At 42.8% G+C, this 19,370-nt stretch overlaps 2 protein-coding genes across 2 annotated transcripts in view; one reads left to right on the top strand and one right to left on the bottom strand.

Annotated features, from left to right (window-relative positions):
- The window catches only part of LOC308105916 (vang-like protein 1), a gene marked incomplete at both ends in the record, with an annotated part of 17,392 nt that extends 12,583 nt beyond the window's left edge, over positions 1 to 4,809 (top strand). The window contains 6 exons of the mRNA XM_080456881.1: positions 67 to 242; positions 1,045 to 1,178; positions 1,344 to 1,379; positions 3,254 to 3,404; positions 4,073 to 4,307; positions 4,549 to 4,809. Of these exons, the coding sequence (XP_080313007.1) occupies positions 67 to 242; positions 1,045 to 1,178; positions 1,344 to 1,379; positions 3,254 to 3,404; positions 4,073 to 4,307; positions 4,549 to 4,809 (993 nt within the window). The remainder of the gene's footprint in view (positions 1 to 66; positions 243 to 1,044; positions 1,179 to 1,343; positions 1,380 to 3,253; positions 3,405 to 4,072; positions 4,308 to 4,548) is intronic.
- A 3,326-nt stretch (positions 4,810 to 8,135) lies between these two features.
- Positions 8,136 to 17,415, bottom strand: casq2 (calsequestrin 2). Its single transcript, XM_080457066.1, has 11 exons — positions 16,982 to 17,415; positions 13,746 to 13,830; positions 13,430 to 13,530; positions 13,186 to 13,297; positions 10,703 to 10,776; positions 10,453 to 10,583; positions 10,287 to 10,332; positions 10,120 to 10,174; positions 9,391 to 9,491; positions 9,074 to 9,148; positions 8,136 to 8,664 (listed from the first exon to the last, which is right to left on the bottom strand). The coding sequence occupies exons 1-11, from the start codon at positions 17,216 to 17,218 to the stop codon at positions 8,353 to 8,355; spliced, it is 1,329 nt and encodes a 442-aa protein (XP_080313192.1). The 5' UTR covers positions 17,219 to 17,415; the 3' UTR covers positions 8,136 to 8,352.
- Positions 17,416 to 19,370: the final 1,955 nt, after the last annotated feature.

Here is a 19,370-nt window from a genome sequence, read left to right as displayed (position 1 = left end):
CATCACTGACATGGATGTGAACACATGAAGCATAAGGTGTGTATGTGTGTTTGTGTACCTGTGCAGGACGAGGACTACCACGGCATAGTCCAGTTTGCTGTGTCCCTGGTGGACTCCCTGCTGTTTGTTCATTACCTGGCCGTGGTGCTGCTGGAGCTCCGGCACCTGCAGCCTTGCTACAGCATACGCATCATCCGCTCCACGGACGGAGAGACGCGGCACTACAACGTAGGACAGCTCAGGTAGGTACAGCGCATGCAACACTTGCTCGCTTGCATTTAGGGAGGGCTGCTGTGTCCAGTAGTCATTTTCTGGAAGAAAAAACCCCCGAGAGGATTAAGTATTAGAGAAAGAAAGTGTGAGAAGTGAGGTGGCGGGATGAGAAAGATCGTCTTGACATTGTTGGAGGACGCACGTATACAGCAGCTCCAAGTATCCCCCCCCTTTCCTTGTTGATCTATGTGTGTAATTGGAGGCTCATGTCCAGAGGGAAGAATGGCGGTAGCAGTAATTGAGTTACTCATCATTCAGTCTCCTTGTCCAGTTTGCTTGAGGGGGGTGGGCTGTGTCAGGAAGGTTTGGGGGGGGTGGCTACTATTCTAGGACCAAGCGAGGGAGGGTAGTAATGGGAATATGCCCCAGACATGACACCGATCCTGTGTTTGACTTTTTACTCGTAAGACAGCTCTGTAGGAGGCAATGCCGTCTACAAATGGGTCTGTGTGTGTTTGATTGTCCGGGTCTAATCTCGCAAACCGCTGGACTGATCAGGGCCAAATTTGCCAGTAGGCAGCATGCACAGTAGGCATTGAAATATGTCAATTTTTTTCTATAATGGAAGTGAATGGCAGTTGGCTCAGGCTGAAACCTTGCCCAAATAGATACGTCATACAGTCTGCCCACATGAAGTCTGAGATCCACATGGGAGCCATGGCGTTATTAGACCCCATCTTGTTTATTTTTTTGCTTCCGTAATGATCGACCATCGGTCTCATCACGTCTCTCTCTTTCTATGTCTCTCTGTCTTTCCTTTTCCTGTCTCAGTATCCAGAAGGTGGCTCTGTCCATTCTGGAGTACTACTACCGAGATTTTCCACTCCACAACCCAGCCCTCCTCTCTGCCTCCAAGCACCGGGCTGCCAAACACCTGGCAGGCTTGAAGGTCTACAACGTGGATGGTGAGTGTCCTCGCGAACGTTACATCATTAAGAACACATACAAACATCTGTTTTCTTTGATCTGTCTTCAGATGATACCATTTCATTTGTATTCATGACTGCTCTCCTTCCGCCTCCTTGTTGTTGTGCCCCTTCTCTCTCTTTCCCCTGTGCCTTCATGAGCAGCTTTTAAAAATAAACTGAGAATGTACCTTTTGGACAGTAAGTACTGATAACAGTTCCTCCCAGTCGCTCGGCACAGCACTTTATCACAGGAAACAGACCGATCTCATGGTTGACTTCACGGCTATTCCTCTGGCCTCTGTCCTTAATGTACTGTACGTACAGTACTGCATCCCTGGCTAGCACACTTTACTGCACTGTGTATGTGCGCGTGCACACGCACATTAGTGTGATCTAGAGAGGATGCTTGCCTCTGCACACGCAAACGCACAGCGATGCTACAGTTTCCTCTCGTTGAAAGGGTTCCAGAGCATCACGGCACCACCGCAACCCATCCCCCACCAGCAAAAACACCCTCCCCCCACCTCCCCGCCCCTGCCAACTCGCATTGTGGTTGTAATGATCTATGGGAGAGGTGCAGTCTGGGAGATGGTGTCCTTACAGCCCCCCACTAAAATACAGCAGAAAGGCCTCTGGGGCTGTGGAATTTCAAACCCTTCAATAATTCATCACAGTAAAGCTCATTCCTCGCATACCCTCACTCTCCCCCTCCCACTCGCCCCGTCTCCGGATTACTCCCGATCCCTCTCTCTCTCTCTCGCTCTGTCTCTGTGTGTGTGTGTGTGTGTGTGTGTGTGTGTGTGTGTGTGTGTGTGTGTGTGTGTGTGTGTGTGTGTGTGTGTGTGTGTGTGTGTGTGTGTGTACGTGTGCGTGTGCGTGTGTGTGTGTGTCTCTCTCTCTCTCTCCCTCCCTCCTTCGCTCTCTTTCTCTTTCCCCTTCTTTTTGTCCTTCATTATTTTTTCCCCTTTTACTTCACCACCACCCTCCTGCCCGCACCACCAACACCCTTCCTCTGTCTACCTTTCTGCCTATCATTCATTCAGTCTCTAGGCAACATGAATATGTAGGCCAGGCTGACATTCACCTAAATTATTGTGTGTTTGTGTGCATGGTGAGGAGGTGGTGGGGTAGGGGAGTGTATAAGGGTTATGATGTATAGATCACTCTCTAGAGTATATTACGGCTGTTAAAATATGTTGTTTGCTTCCACGTTCCACACCCCCCTCTCTCTCTCTCTCTCTCTCTCTCTCTCTCTCTCTCTCACACACACACACTCACACACACGCGTGCACACGCACACATAAGTATGGACATCAAAGATTAATGATGCATAACTTATACCTCACCTGCAGGGTCTAGAATGCATTCTGTGTATGTCCTCTAATCATGCCTAATATGGACCTGATTCTACTACTCTATAATCATTTATCAGTTTACCCTGATCCACTAACACCACTGAATTTGAGATATTTTCACACAAGCTAACAAATTCACACATTTAACTGGAGCTACAGCCTTGTAAGTGTATATTGATGAATATTTAATCCATCCCCACAATGCCGCGGTTTAACCATTACACAGAACTGCCAGGGCTGTGTTCTTTTCACTGTAATTAATGGTCTTTGAGAATGCAACAAGATAAGCTGGCAGGCGCCCCAGATATGTCCCTAAAATCAGCATACCTCGTAACTCAAATCTTAAACTTTCAAATGGTGGGTGGGACATAATACTGACCAAGGCTTATTCACAATTGTTGTAAGCTAGTGCTGGACCAAACACATTTAAGTGGCTTACCCTCCCCTGACCCTTTTTGTTCTCCTCTTTTCTAAATGAGGCGCAAACCCATTTATCAATGTCCAGGGTCCACTATCTCCAGCTGACATAACCATTAAGCCTAATTTATACTTAGTTGCATGCCAGTGTTGCGCACTGATAATAGCAGATCTACAAGCACACAACGCGGCACACTGCGACTCGCTGTGAGCTTGTAGATCAGCTATTTTCGATGCGCGACACGATGCGCAACCAAGTAAAAATCAGGCTTTATGTCTATGTGCGCCCTCATGAAGCAGGTTCAGGGAACACAGCAGGGGCACAGCCTGGGACTGGGAATCAGTCACGGATGTCAGCCGCAGCTGCCACCAAGCGCAAGGACAGTGCCCACAATGAGCTGTACTACGAGGAGGCTGACCACGATAGAAGAATGCGCAAACGTAGGGCCAGGTGAGGAACAGAGACGTTAAATGAGGGTCTGTTGATTTGTAAAAGAGAGTAATGGAAGGTAGCCGCCGGGTCACTGACGTTGCATAGTGACCTATGCTGACCGTTGAAGAGTAAAGCTTCATTTATACTTTGTTGTGCGACTGAAAATAACAAAATCATCTATCCTTTCTTTAACCAAGTCAAATTCTCATTTGAGATTAAAGTCTCTTTTCCACAAGTGACCTGGTTAAGAGCCATCAGATTTCTACCTACACCACTTGATCAATGGCCACGCCCCGTGCGGGCCTGGCTCGACTTGTCAACCTAAAGCTAAGCTAGCTACGTTGAATGTTGAGGTTTCTGAAACAAGGTCAGCAGGACCCCTATCCAATGAGAAATGGGGGGGGTGGGGGTCATTGATCAAGTGGTGTAGGAAAAAGTATGTAGCGGAGAGCAGCATGAATACTATTACAACAATAAAACATACACAGTACAAACAGACTAATAGAACTAAAATGCAAAACAGGGTCAAGAACTAAAACAATTAAAATACATATACAGGTGCAAATCAGTACGCAAATCAGTTATTTTTGCCAAATGATGTCGCAAAGCAAAGTATAAATTAGGCCTAAGTATCAAGAGTTTGTAACTTGCGGGACGCTGAATGTTGTGTGTTGCGTCGATGTTAGGCTGGTGGTGGCTGTGGAGGAGGCCTTCACACATGTCCGCCGAATGAAGAAAGAGGACGAGCGTGAATCTCCCTCAGATATCATGGATGTGCGGGAGGCAGCCCTAGCCATCTTCCCTTCAATGGCCCGCGCCCTACAGAAGTACCTCCGAACCACCAGGAGGCAGCACTGCCACAGCATGGAGAACATACAGAAACACTTGGCTTTCTGTCTCATCAATAACATGAGCCCAAAGGTGAGTACGACTTCACTGGTCTGCTGACGGGATTTGTTTAAAATAGTCAAAGGTAGGGATATTTTGAGGTGGAATTTTGCTGAATTATGTCACAGCAGCACCACAGACCAAATGTATTGTCACATCACAGGTTTATAGGTGTAAAGAAGGACTTAACTTAACCTAACCTAACCCCTAATAGTGTCTCTCCACAGTATGTTCTTTGTGAATTTGTTAATAACAGTAGTTTGTCTGTGTTTAGGCCTTCCTGGAGGCCTACCTAGCACCTGGCCCTACTCTGCAGTACGGTACGGAGCGCTGGATGGCTGACCAGTGGACTTTGGTTAGCGAGGCATCAGTCACCAGTAGCATGAAGGAGGGCACTGAGTTTCTCCTGCGGTGTCTGGATTTTAGCTTGGCTGTCACCGTCAAGAACATCCCATACATCCGAATAACTGAGGAGTACATTGACCCCAAGTCTCACAAGTTTACACTGCTGCTCCAGTCAGAGACATCCGTTTAAATGAGCAGTAGACTGGTGCTGCTGATCTGGTCTGATCTGGACTTTTATGACTATCATGACTTTTTTCCAACAATAAAAAAAAGAAGAAGCAATTTTTTTTATTTTTTAAGTACTTGTGGTTTACACCTACTGTATTTTTCTTTTCCCCAATGATTTGCATACATACATACTGTACACTCCTTTGGACACAAACCTAGCATAATTGTGGCTGAAGTTCAACTGAAGGGAAATGCTAGCTCTGCATCCCTGGACACACAATGAAGACTGGAAATTGGGAGGAAACATGCATGGATCGCTCTGCACTGATGCTCACCAGAATATAGCTCAAGAATTCCTCTATGCACTACAAATGACGGCCCCAATTTGTGTTCTTATTTTTCATGCGCATGCCAGCACATGAAGGTGGGTTGTAAGCATTTGCGTATAGGGTCTATCTCTCTCTGTGTGTGTGTGTGTGTGTGTGTGCGCGCGCGAGCATGCGCTGCACTCACTGAGTCTGTCTTGACCTGTGTCCAGTCACTCCTTAGTGTTGTTATAGCAACGGGGACATTTTCCAATTCCCTGGTTGCCCTTCTGAAACGAACAAAAACTGTTCTATTTCAGCTTCATTGTCCTATTCACACAACTACACTACTAAGCTGTCATGTATTGTGAATTTGTGTATAGTATTTATACGTGTACATATTCCATCCCTGTCTACCTTTTTATATCAATATTTGTGTATTGTATTATGTTATTTTTTTTACCTTGTTCTACCTTGTCTGTCTGCCCTATATTTGTGGACATATTTTGACTGTAAATAATATAAGACATATTTGTAACTGACTGGCAAAACACTGGCCACCCATGGACTGTGCCCAAAATACAGTGTGCCTGAACAGCTGGACATAGCCCGACCCAAGTGATTATTAATGAAAATTTCTGTCTCTGTATTATTCAAGGTGGGATTTGCGCTTCTTTTTTTTTCGTAGAGTACACGCTGGTAAAAGAAAGGGCGTGGAAGGTTATCTGACTCATGTGGTTGAACTTATTATTTTTACATTCAAAACAATCCCTGTCTACTGCTCAGTCTTAATGTCATCTTAATGACAAAAATATGCTTATATTTCTGTCCTAATTCCTTCCTCGTGAAATGGATCCATTATAAACAGTCCATTTCTGGACAATGGAATCCTGTATGCCAAGTGAAGTACCTTCATCCTCAATAAGAGATATCTCAGATAAGAGAGATGATTATTCAGTGGTCTTTATTTCCTTTACTCAAACTACATTCTTATCCGTCATGATACCCTCTGAAATTTATAGTCGACTTCAATTGAACTGGCGTCAGTGTTTAAACAAGTGTTTAATTTAATTTAATACTTCTTTAATGTAGATGAACCCAGTGTCAGTATTTCTGGTGTCAGTATTATATCTGTGGTAGACACCACAGTCATTGTCAAGTGTCACACTACTGCCACCTAGTTCTGCCTATTGGAAGTGTAGCTCTTAGGAAATAGTTTTGTGTTTCTCTCGGCACCAAACAAAAAAGAAGAAAGTAATTTGTATGAATATTATACTTCAATGCATTTAAAACCCTATTTAGTTAGCCTGTCATGCTGTACATTCATATTTACACAAGTGTTATTATTGTCGCTTACGGTATGTGTAGTTAGGATTTTACAGTGTCGATAGTTGTGAACATTATGTCTCCTTAACTACACTGTACGTGCCTCTGTCACACATACAGTGTGTACGTATGTGCTCAGCATGCATGTGCAGTTTTCAAGGTTGTGTGTGTATGTGTGTGTGTGTGTGTGTGTGTGTGTGTGTGTGTGTGTGTGTGTGTGTGTGTGTGTGTGCGTTTGCGTGTGTGCATGTGTGCGTGCATGAGCGTGAGAAAGAAAAACTGACCAGCAATCGCTGTCTTCACTGTCATCCAGGTGACCAACCACAAGCCCACAGGTTTTCCCTGGCTTCTTTTATATGGTGACACTTGTGAAATCACAGCAGCTGTGTCAAAATGACATTTGTACAAAATAAATATTTGTAATGACCTTTTCAAGACATTTGAGCAATGCATTGTTTTCTTCATGTACAGTATTATTATCCTCAGTATTCATTTAAATCTTAAAAGTGTAATAAATGGACCCTTTCCACTGAGTTAAATGAATACTGAGGATTTTCCTGTGTATAATGCTATAGGTTGGTGTGTGTCATCTGATATCACTCAGTGCAGACTACTATCTCAGGTCTTTGCTTGGCAGAGCGGGACAGTGAGCTTCATAAAGGCCCCTTCCCCCAAACCTGGACCACATAGGAACACCTGGACCCCTCCTGCCACAATGCATTATTCACCCCCCTTAAAACTAGACGGACAGTGACATGAGTCAATTACATTTACAATTTAGGCATTTAGCAGACGTTCTTATCCAGAGCGACTTACAAAGTCCATGATAAAAAGGGACAGCAGAGGAGTAGAATGCATGGTTTAGAGGAATAGGAACGAATTAGCATTCAAATGAGCTTTCCAGCACATTTCTAACAGTGTAATGGTGATTATTATCTCCCAGTGCAGCTGCTCCTGGCTCTATTGATTCAGTTGAGAAATAAACCCCTAAAGATGGAGAAGGAGAAATGAGCGAGAGATGGGCTATGCTTACTGTAGCTATGCTGTTTGAAAATGGAGATTGTTGTCAGCAAATTATATGTTTTCAAAGCTGTGACCCCTGGGGCAGAGCATAATGATTCTGCTCTATTGCAAAAACAACCTGCAAACTTCATTACCTGAATTGAAGCTGCAATACAACAAAAGGACACAACGCACAAAGACCATCAGATTTGTTTATTGGAATTGAAGGTAATGAACCTTTAATCATAATCTCGGAAAAATACGTAAAGATTATGATAGAAAGTGCTATTTTTGTTCAAGTACCAGTTGACTTGCTAGTTGGGTAAGTTCTCTCTAATGTTCAAGGTTCATTAAACTAAAGACCTGAGATAGTAGCCTATGTTATATTGGCTTAATTGCGCACAACTGTATTCAGAAACAGAAATATTTGACTTGACCACGTGCAATGCTAACATAATATATTTTCTCTGAACCTTTTCCAACACCCATTTATCTTCATACAGTCATTTACGGTGTGGTGTGAAGTAAATGTCTGATCCAGGCTCCTGTTGTCTCAAATATTACTTATGTTGACTTTGCATCATAGGAAAACTCCAGTCAATTTGTTTTTTATATATTATATTTCATAATATATATATATATATATATATATATATATATATATATATATATATATATATATATATATATATTTATGTATCCAGTAGAGTTTTACTGTGTGCAGCATACACACCATTCAATACAAATCCCAAAGAGATTGTTCTGAAACGTGAAAGTGAAAACTTTGCTGTCTGCTGTGGCGGTGTGGCTTGCGATGCTTGACGACCCTGCTGGCTGAATCCAGGTCTGTTAACCGGAAATCACTCACTCTGATAACAGCAAGAGTGACAAGAAAGAAGTCAGTGATAGATTTACAATTCACAGTTTATGAATTATTCATCATCGTCATCATCGTCGTCATCATCGTCGTCATCATCATCATCATCGTCATCATCATCATCATCGTCGTCATCATCGTTGTCATCTTTGTCATCATCATCGTTGCCATCATCATCCTCGTCGTCGTCATCATCGTCGTTATCATCATCGTCATCGTCGTCATCATCATCGTCATCATCATCGTCATCATCGTCATCATCCTCAGTGTTGACTTTGCCAGAGAGAACATCATCAACCCAGGCCGCCAGCTCCTGAGCAGTAGGCAGGTCTTCCTCATCGTCCATCTCCAGCCACACACTGTCAGCCTGCATATGAAGAAGAGTTACATGAGCAATTCCCAACCTGTGGGCCCCCAAATAATTGGCAAAACACTAAGATTGTATTCATAATATAACATTAATATATTTTTTCAATTGTGTTAAAACCTTGAAAATTTGTTTTTATTGTGATACTGATAAGAACTTAAAGTATACTACTAATGAATTGATCATCAAAATAAACATGTTCTGTAAATGCACGCAGTCCACACATCTGACCACCGTGTTAAGTGGACAGATGGGTAGGCCTTGAACACTTGCAAGATTTTCAAGTGGGCCCTGATCCACAAAAGGTTGGGAACCACTCAGTTAAATAACTTCAGGGAAAATCCAATATGCTATATAGTCTGATTGCCATGGATTTAACTTGGCTGGCCGTGGCCGGTCTGGGACTTACGTCTGTAACATTGACAACTCCGATCTGAGGTCTGAACAGGTCCACCTTAAAAGTCTTCTCCCAGTATGGAATCAGCTGAGAGGGGAAGCAAGAACAGCATATTAGAAAGAAATAGACCACTACATGAAATATGTTGAGGGCGATATCGACACAGTCAAATCCTCAGTGTTCTTTATCCATTTGTAACTCAGACTCTCAGAGTTAAATGAACACACAGAGGATTTAACTTGACATTGATGACTGTAGGCCTATATATTTCTATAGTTTCCCCTCTCTCCGTGTGTTTGTTAGCCTGTCTGTCTGTCTATCTGTCTCACCAGTGGGAAGTCATCAGGGTCGATCCAGACGATGCTGAGGTCAGGGAGATGGGTGTTGTCTCTGGCTACCTCCTTCAAGATCTCCAGGAACTCAAAACCATCTGCAGGAAATCAACACCACATGGGACAAACGCGATAGCAATGTAAGTCTTGCAGAACTGCACTCCATGGTTTCTGGACCACTGGTTCTCAACATTAGGTCGGGGGACCACCAGGAGTCCAAATAGATCCTTACGAGTATGTAACTCTAATAGTTAAATAAGTACTGAGGAGTTTACAGTGAAGTTCAAATACCACCAAAGTGGAAAAATATTTCTTCTATTTATTGAGAATGCTAACGTGTTTAGGCCTCAGCCTTCCTCAGAGCAGATTAAAAAGGTTTACGGTTCCAGTATAGTTTAGCTGAGTGATTCTCAACCTTTTTCATTTCAAGGACCCCCGGTTGTATTATGCATTAGCCCACGGACCCCCATTTGATACCATTTTATCTCTGGGGCCCAATCTACACTGTAAAATCCAAATGTACCCATAACCATTTGGTTCCATTTGTATGCTCTCTGAGTTATAGACCTGTAAGGGTCCATTTGGACCCCTGGTGGTCCCCGGACCTCATGTTGAGAACCACTGGTCTAGACCAAAAAGGTTCTATGGGTTTCATGCATCCATCTGCCCTGGCCAGACACATGGTAATGTATTTATGTTTCATCATGACATTGCTAATGGTCTCACCAGCATCCTCCTCTTCTGCAAAAGCAACGATGTGGATCCCCTCCATGTCGTCCTCCTGAGAAAGACATCATGGCATTTCACAGATGTCAAATAGAAATCAAAAGGTCTTTTAGTATATTTAGTATATCAATCTGTCTTATATGTGCAGTCAAGAGGTCCTCGCTCACCCATGTTTCAAACATATCCTCAGGTCGCAGCTTTCTCAGGGTTGGTCTGATAACACAGGGAAGATAATATGAACTGCATGTGTCACACATCAACAACGTAGCAGTTACGTTTAGACTGTAGGCTGGCTAGGCCTCAATCCACACCAGAGGAAATGCACCAATTAACCTTCTGTGCTTGTTGATGTATTCCACCAGGTCCTCTTCGGAGTGTGGCTTGCCTGGGATGGTTACAGACTCCTCCATGAAGGGTTCATAGAAATCCACCTCATTCATCTTCAGTGTCAGCTCCTTGGCCACCTGCAAGGTCAAAGACCAGCTCATGGCAAAGTTGTGTCCCACTCAAGGTTGGACACTGTTTCAGGAATCTTTATTAATTTCAGATTTATTTTTGAGAAAGAGCATGTCTTACTACTTACAGACTTCTCAAATGTGGCAAAAAACTTAATGTAGGGCTGAAACTGCTCTGCTGCTTCTTTGAAAGCAAGGTAGTCTGAGGATGAAAGAGAGGAAAGGCATGAGGGGTGAATGCAGTGGGCAGAGCTATCAATAGTAAGTTACAATGTGTGCAGTTTGTGTACAAAGCCACACAATACACAGTGTGTGACTAAACAGAATGAATTGTGATGGCATCATCCCTGCATTAACAAACTGGGTCCTTGTTCGCATGTCAACTAGAATGGTGACTGTCTTTTAAATGGAAATAGTGATCTTTATGAATACTGGAGTTTTATGGAAATTTGACACACTCTTGTCTTCATGAGATTCACTTGGCATTTCCTGGTTGTACAGACTGTTTGTGCTGCAATCGTTTATGGATGGAGGTGGTTCTCTTTCGTGACATCATGCACTTACAGTTTGTGATTGGTCTACTTTTGAGGTGACAAACATACAGACAAACCAGCAAGTCGTATTGCATATCATTTTAGCATCGCCATCAGCAAAACAGTTGTCCACACATTTATACAATAATTATTACCACTATCATAAGTTATTTAAGAGTCGTAATATCACAAAACAGTTCACTTTTATTCTTTTGTTATAGTATTATTACACACATCAGAGCGTGCTAGTTCTGGCCTCAGGAGAGAACACAGACACATCAGGGAACTGAAATAGCTGAACTTTGCTCCCTGGTTCATGCTCCCACAGTTAATCAGAGGCAACAGAACAGATGCTGTGGTGCTCATCCCGCCACATCCTGCCACACTAATAGAGAAGGCGTACATTGTTTATCCGTGTAGAGAGAATGCATTTGCACGTACTTGCAGATCCGTGCACATATTAAGTAGGGATTGTCTTTCTGTGTGAACATACACACACACACACACACACACACACACACACACACACACACACACACACACACACACACACACACACACACACACGTATTGTGACTGTTGCGTGTGCCAAGCCGAAGCCGATCGTATTTGAGCACATGTGTGTTGTCTGCGATGTATCAGAAATGAAGACAAGACAACAGTTACTGAAGGGCTGAACCATGTATAATTGATTGCCTTAACTAGAACGGTCCTCCTTAACGCAGATCTCCGCCAATCTCGGCCAGGCCGGGTTGTCTACCCAGGGCCCGCAAACTTTGGAAGGCAGTCATAGCCACTTGGAATGGGAAAAAAACAGAACTTTTCAAAGAATGTTAACTAATCTTCTTAAAGGTCGGGTGCAATGGCTTTTTCGGTCAATTTATTTGAAGTTTCAGTCTGAAACGTCCCATAGCCCTTCAGGCTATGGGACGCTGAAATCTCAATCACTGCAGCCATGTGCGCAGGGCTATAGTGTTTGTTTACAAGGGAGAGAGAGATGGCCAGCTAAGCATGTTTGCTACTACGAGGCTTATTTCTGACCTATAATGTTTTCAGATACATATTTTAGTGTGCTGATTAAGTTTAAAATGAGTAATACACCGTCTGGATGTCATCTTGAATGAGATTCAAAACGGAGTGGTTCTGTAATTAAAATCAGCTGTGTTTGAAGGAACATGCAGCTATGGGAATCACACAGATGGATGTAATCGAGATTACTTTATGCTCATGAAAGTGTATCTATATGTCATCACGCAGCACGTTTTAGTTTACAGAAAGTAATTAAGATAGGAATTTAATAAAGTTACTAATAATAATAATAATAAAATACACTAATCCTGTATTTAAATTGGCTTAGGGGAGGACAGGCGGGCGGTTGGACCACGCCATCACACTCATGTCACCATGACTCAGCCATAGGAGTTCCCAAAGCAGCTGCACCCAATTATGGAGTGTGTTGTCTAACCTCAATGCGTCATCATGGCGTCAGGCACAAACAAATCACTCAGCTCCATATATAGCCACAAAATCAGGGAATTCGATTTATGCCCATAACATTTCATGGGCATAAATCGAGGACTTATGCTCGATTTATGCCCACTGACAGATATAGAGATCTCCATATATGGCCATATCAGTCAGATCGGCGGTGCTACGTAGGTGTGAGGGCCACGTAGCGGCCCAGACTCTAGATGTGAGGGCCGTGTAGCAGGCCGAACCTCACTTCGCTGAGTTCTTCGTATGAAACAGGCACCGGCAGCTGCCAGCTGCATGTAAAGTTGTGGTAAAAATGGAACTGTAAATCACTGGAGATGAGATCAAATGAAGGATATTCACCTTGAAGATCCCATCACAGATATACAAATTATCACAAACCCATTACATCCAAGGCAGCACATGCTCATAGCTTGATTTAGCCTATACTTGGCACGCCTGTGTCATGTTGCATAAATAGCAGATCTACAAGCTCATATGCACAATACTGGTGCGCTAAGTATAAATCAGGCTCATGTGCCATTTCACTTGCATTATCGTCACACACTCACAGCTCACTCATCCTAACAGCCTCACACACTCACGCTCAGAGTCTTCACTCTTGAAGTAGCCAATGAGGCGGATGTCCTCCTCCATCCTATCAAAGGCTCTCAGCTCCGGAGCATTGCCTATCACCTCCACCGGTTCTTCCAACAGCTAGAGACAAACATACAGCGACACGTCAAAAGAGAAGGTGAGAGGAGTCACCAGAACACATGGCTTGTGACTGGTACCGATGCTAGCGTGTTGATTAGTACAAGCAGCCTACAATCACGCCAGTCCACTTACATCTAGTAGGAACTCCACCAGGGTGTCAGCAGACAGCAGCCCGTCAAACTCGATCACTCGGTCGGCCTTGAACACGTAAATGCTACCCTCCTCCTTCAGACCTACAAATAGTGTAAACATTATTGAAGTAGGTAAGTAACATGTAGTTTAAGCTAGACTCACAGTAAAATCCTGAATCCAGTGCATCTATGTAGGTGATGCGCTTCTTGCCTTTCCTGGCTTTGCCCTGGATTGGCTCCCATGGTGTCAGTTTGCTTGCCACTCATGTCCTTGCTCAAGGACATGAGTTGGATAGAAGATATAATACTTCACTTACCAAGTTTCTTGGCCACCTTGGCGTCTTTATGGGAGTCAACCATTCCAAATCCAATGTCTTTCTCCTCCATTACCTGGGCAGCCATCTGAAGAAAGAAAATATCATCAAAGACTAAATGATGAGAAAATTATGAGAAAGCAAAATATGAGATGAACAGAGCCATAAACTACAGAAACTGATCAGTAACAGTGTTACTAATACTTGTGATTCTTCATCATTGTAACAAAATTGCCAAGAGCGGTTGTGTTTGCAAAATATCTGAATTAGCTCTTTATTGTGCAAAATAAGGCCTTGATTTTTCAAGATTAAGAACATGGCTCTGACTAAAACTTAGTAAAAAGCGAGGGACAAAAGTAATACATGGGTTAGTCATATTTACATTTTCAATTTAGGCATTTTCGACTTACAGCATATCAAATCAAATCTGAACTACACAGATACATACATAGTGTACTATATGCACAGACTCAAACACAGGCCCACGGCATGCAATCACAGTCCATTTTATTGGCAAGAAGACAGAGCTGCTGAGCAAAGGATTAGTGCTGGTGGCGTTATTGACACAGCCCAGAGAAAGGACAGCCCACCGACAGTTATATAATCATCCAAAATGCTGTGGTCTATTTATAACCTAAGCATACCATTATAGCCATTGTGCAGTGAATTAGATTAAATAAATCAGATTTGGAGACCAACCCTAACACAACAGAGTCATTTCAAAGCTGCGGGTGGAAATAGAGTTTGTACGACAAATGCTGCAACTGTTTGGGTTTGTGGCAACCCCTATGGGGAGAAGTGAACGCGGTTTTTAGGCCCCTCAACATGCTACTCCAATTGGGTATGATTGGATGTTGTGTTCATGATATATGTTTTTTTTTTTTAAAGAAAGAAATATACCCCACCCTAATGTTTTGAAAGCAATTAAAGGCAAACAGAATGGGGTATCAAAACCCTGTTTGACAGGCATTGTCACTTGACTCATGATGAGACCATTGTGCTTAATTTAGTGGGGGGAAATCATGTGACATTTATAGCATTTGTGGCACCCCCTATGGGTGGAAGTAAAATCACTTTTGGTTACAATGTGTAATTCAAATTTGTGCTCCCACATACTTGTGCTCCCACATACTTGTGCTCCCACATACACATTTATGCTCCCACATACTTTGGAAGCCAATCAAAATGATATGTATGTATGATACATCTTGATCACATGATGAGTTGACACGCAAGAGTTGATGTTCACGGATTTGTGTGAGTTTTGGACACATTCTGTAGGAGTAGTAGAAAAACGTGTGTTTTGAAGAAAATGCTAAATGGAAGAAATTGGCGTGGCCTATATGGGGAGTTGCATCATGATCCAAGGAATCATGGGGAACATTTTTGATTGTATGAAACATAATCTCCGCCTCCCGGCCGTACCGGCCTGGCCCAGGCCGGTACGGCCGGGAGGCCTGGCAGAGATAATTAAACAGACTAGTATGTTTGCCAGTACTGACAGATGACCAGTGAATGCTCAATATACTGTGAAAAGTGTAAGCTGGACTAGTTGTTGCTAGTGTTGGGGACACAGGGACAAACAGGCCTCTGACAGGATGTGAGATTGTGTGTGATCTTTTGCCAACCGCAGCTGTGCGAGACATATACCAGCATCATTCAAAAGTTAAACATCTGACTGTGTTGGCACAAACACAGGAATGTGTCTCTGCGACATGCCATGGGCCAATGAAACTAAATAGCTGCTTAAACAAAACTAACGACTTCCGAGTCTGACCACTACACTGTACTGTATGTAGTCAAATATAGTTAACCTTTAGTACAAGTCAAGTTCATATTGGTCTTTGTACATGGGTACAGTGGTGCCTAGTTCCCGCTAATATGTCCCACCTGTGCTGTGTAAAATAACTCAGGCTATTATCAGAGTTAGAAGACTACAGGTCTCAAGTTACATTCTACAGATCAGGCAGCAACTCAGCACAGACTATGACAAAGAATGAACAGCTCATGCTGTCACCCCCTGTGCAGGATTCTGACAGCAAGGAAATCAAAATGTCACTTAGGATTTCATCTGACTACCGTAAGTCTGAATATACCAAGTTTAGCATTTTATATTTGGGCTTGAAAATAGACCTAATAAAAAACGAATAAAAATAAAGATCAAAGAGAATTGCACAGATACAGTACGGTACAGTAATGTACATTTTTGCGGTTGGCATGCTGGCTGAACAAAAAGACACTTCAGCTTCAGAAAAGGGTCTGCATTGCTGCAATCAATCAATCCTTCAATTACTGCTTGACTCTATCACAGTACACATACTGTAACAGGTCAAAACACAAAATATGATCAGTTTTTGTACCCGGATCTTGCTTTATTAAAAAATGTTATATACATATCAAATAATGTTATATATTATATACTGTAGGGAGTATAGGGCTTAATTACTGTGTACTTCTTCATACAAAAAATAGGGAGAATAGACAATTTTGCACTGTGAGCTTGTAGATATACAGTATCCTTTTCATGTGCAGTTCAATAACATAGAGGAGCCCTTGCCCTGTTTCTGCCACTCTTGGAGAGCCAGGGAAGCATGACAGGGCTACGTTTGTGTGAGACTCGGGTGCACAATTAGCCTAGCAGAAATAACTATAACTGACAGAATTGTATCTCACTGTGCAACTATACACACACAGGCCCCCATGAGGAAACACATACAGTACAGACATACACATGCATAGGATATATGTGGGAACATTGAAATGGCAGGCCGAATATTCTGTTGACTCCAATATTGATATGCGGTTCTTACAAAGGGTTAAGTCAAATATTAGGTCTATGGGGTTTTGACCTCATCAGAGGGTTCTTTGACTAGTGGGGGACCAAAGTACTGCAATAACACCCTCATTGTTCATTTAACTGGGCGAACAAATGTAACCAAATGGACACATTTGTACGCTCAAATGCTACAATGGATAAATGAACACTGAGGATTTTACTGTATGCTCTGGTACAGTAGATCAGTTATACGAGCCTAGGCAAGGGGCTGAGATGACCTATTCACCCCTACGAGTTCCCCATTCCTCGTGCCTCTCCCATCCACAGCACCCTTCTCCTTTTTATCTCTCTTTATATCTTTTTATTAACACTGTCAATCCCCCCTGTGTCTATCATCTATCATCTCCATCCACCATCTCGTCTAGCTGGTTTCCCTCTCTTCTTTCTTTTCCCCGTGTCTTACCTCTAGCACCAACTCAGTCAGCTGATATTTCTTCTGTAGCTCCTTGCTCTCTGGCATGGGCTCATGGTAGAGCAAACACAGCATGCTGTACTTCTTCATGGCCTTCTTGTAGTTCTTGTCGCTGATGTCCAGAACGCGGTCTTTGCCATCATAGCGGGGGAACTCCAGGCCCTTCTCAGCAGGGACCAGAGGCACAAGACTCAGGCAAGGGAGCAGGAACAACCACAAGGAGCGCATGGTCCACAACTACCATCCACACCCTGAGAGTCAGAGAATGTGGTTTGGTCACAATGTGCAGAACTGTATGGCTGGCAAGGTCACCGCGTCCCCTGAAACAGTAGAGAAATACAGGAAATAGTGCATAAGTAAAGGTTGGTCCTTCGATGTGAGCTCTCCTCGAGATGTCCCTGGTAATCCAAAACTATGTGCACAGGGACCAGTGACCCTGTATCTCACTCTTTCCGGCAGAGACAAAGGCAAAAGAGGAGGACTATCAGGCCTGTAGAAGACTGGGGATTGGATGCCGTACATAGCAGCACCCCTCTCCTCCTACCCACGCGAGACAGGCCCATTTTTAGGAGACCAGTTGTTTGGAGGCTAAAAATAAAGAGGTGAGCAAAGAAAGAGGGACAGGACAAGAGAGCGGCTGATAGCATTTTACGGGATCCTTAAGCATGCACTCAATGATTGCTCTGTTAGGCATGGATGTGGGTATAGAAGATGATTGAGCCACAGAGATTTGGAGGGGTTCAGATATCTTGGGGTGTGTAAGTCTGCAGGGGCAAGAGTCAAAGTGGATGTTAAGTTTGCTGCTGCAGGGGAAACTGCTAATGTATTTTAAGAGACAGCTCACTGGACAATCTGCCAACAGGTGTGCAAAGGGCAACTGGAATAACTCTCTGTTAAAGAGTGTAAACGTGAACACGCAATGGCTGCTCTGCAGATGTGTCTTAAAGAGTTTAATATGGATAATGTGCTTATTGTTATTTTACGTAATTAGGGTTTACTAATATTACCATTTGCTGGTGCCAGTTTAGACTATTTGAAGATTAATTTGTCAATCTTTTGTGTGATTGCAGCTCCCCTGACATGATTTGAATTATCCTGTAAACACCACCAGTCTGATTTACCATTCAGTTACACTGTTATTGAGAAACATTTGCAAATAGACGCTGTCGGGAAGGAACCTTCTGTTTCCATAATTCATATTTTGTCTTGTTAATTATGAAATAATTACCCATTTTATACTTCGTTGTATGACAGTGTCATGGAATAGCATATCTAAAAGCTGCACAAAAAATGCATATCTACAATGGTCACCATGCACAATGCATTGTGAGCTTGTACATCTGCCTTTTTCAAAGATTTCTGTTTGAATTTTATTTATTTATTTGTTTTCACCTATGACCTGCCCAACATATGCCAGGTTGAAAGTGGTTAAGACTGGGCTTTATAAATATTTCACCAATGAAAAGTCTTAACAAGAGCTTGTGTTCATTTTCTTTCTTCCATTTCCTGAAAGATAACGGTTTTGGACATACAAGGTTTACAATGTGATTTAGATTTAACAGGTACAGGTAGGAGACCAGTGTTCTGAGGATCTGAGATCTGAGAGGTTAAAATAGGTTAAGATTTCTGACCAGCTCATTAGGTTTCATGAGAGCAAATCAGAATGGATCTCCTGCCTCTAAAGCTTTAGGACCTCGTTCCTTTCAGCAAAACTGTTGAGTCAGGGTGCTGCTATTGTGCTCTGCAGTGGTGGAAGAAGTACTCAGATATTTTATTTAAGTAAAAGTAGCAATACCACAATGTAATAATACTCTGCTACAAGTAAAAGTAAAAGCCTTCTTTTGAGGAAGTTGCAGGCCGGATTGAGATGGTGCAGGGGCCAGGTCTGGCCCATGTATGTTGCCCATGCGTGCTATAGGCCTATAGGCTATAATTGGTAACACCTGTGAAGGATATTGTCAATGTGGCTGCCACGAATTCGCACTTATGTGCCAGTTAGTGGCATGTTGTTTTGGAAATGTAATAGGCTTCAAGGGTGCTTCGTGCTTGGTCCTACCCATGCACACATGTTAGTACAGCAATGAAAGGTAATTGACATGTTTACATGTTTAATTAATCCTAGTTATTAGCCTATTGATTTGTTCGTGTGTGGTTCAGTTGTAATATGAAGTGTTTTCATTCATGTTCAATTTGTGGCTTGTATTAGAATTGTCCTGTGTAGGCTACAAAATAGATAGTAGCAATAAAGCCTATATGTGAGTTAAATGCTCACTACACTTATTCAGCTAAGCTAAGGTGTTCCATAAGTGTTTCCAAGCTTGCACCATTTCCAGTCTTTTTATCATAATTTTTTATGCAAAAATGTAAAATGTGCATAAAA

The sequence above is a fragment of the Gymnoscopelus braueri genome, assembly GCF_963280865.1.
Source record: "Gymnoscopelus braueri genome assembly, chromosome: 18".
Lineage (NCBI taxonomy): Eukaryota > Metazoa > Chordata > Actinopteri > Myctophiformes > Myctophidae > Gymnoscopelus > Gymnoscopelus braueri.
Note: the sequence above shows the minus strand (reverse complement) of the source record. Positions and strands in the feature narration are given on the sequence as shown.

Excerpts from the sequence above, each read along its gene's own strand:
- casq2 (XM_080457066.1), bottom strand. The coding sequence starts at position 17,218 with ATGCGCTCCTTGTGGTTGTTCCTGCTCCCTTGCCTGAGTCTTGTGCCT. Across the intron at positions 9,492-10,119 it reads TGCAGAAGAGGAGGATGCTG|ATGGTTTTGAGTTCCTGGAG; the intron begins GTGAGACCATTA and ends GATTTCCTGCAG. Across the intron at positions 8,665-9,073 it reads GAGTTGTCAATGTTACAGAC|GCTGACAGTGTGTGGCTGGA; the intron begins GTAAGTCCCAGA and ends CTTCATATGCAG.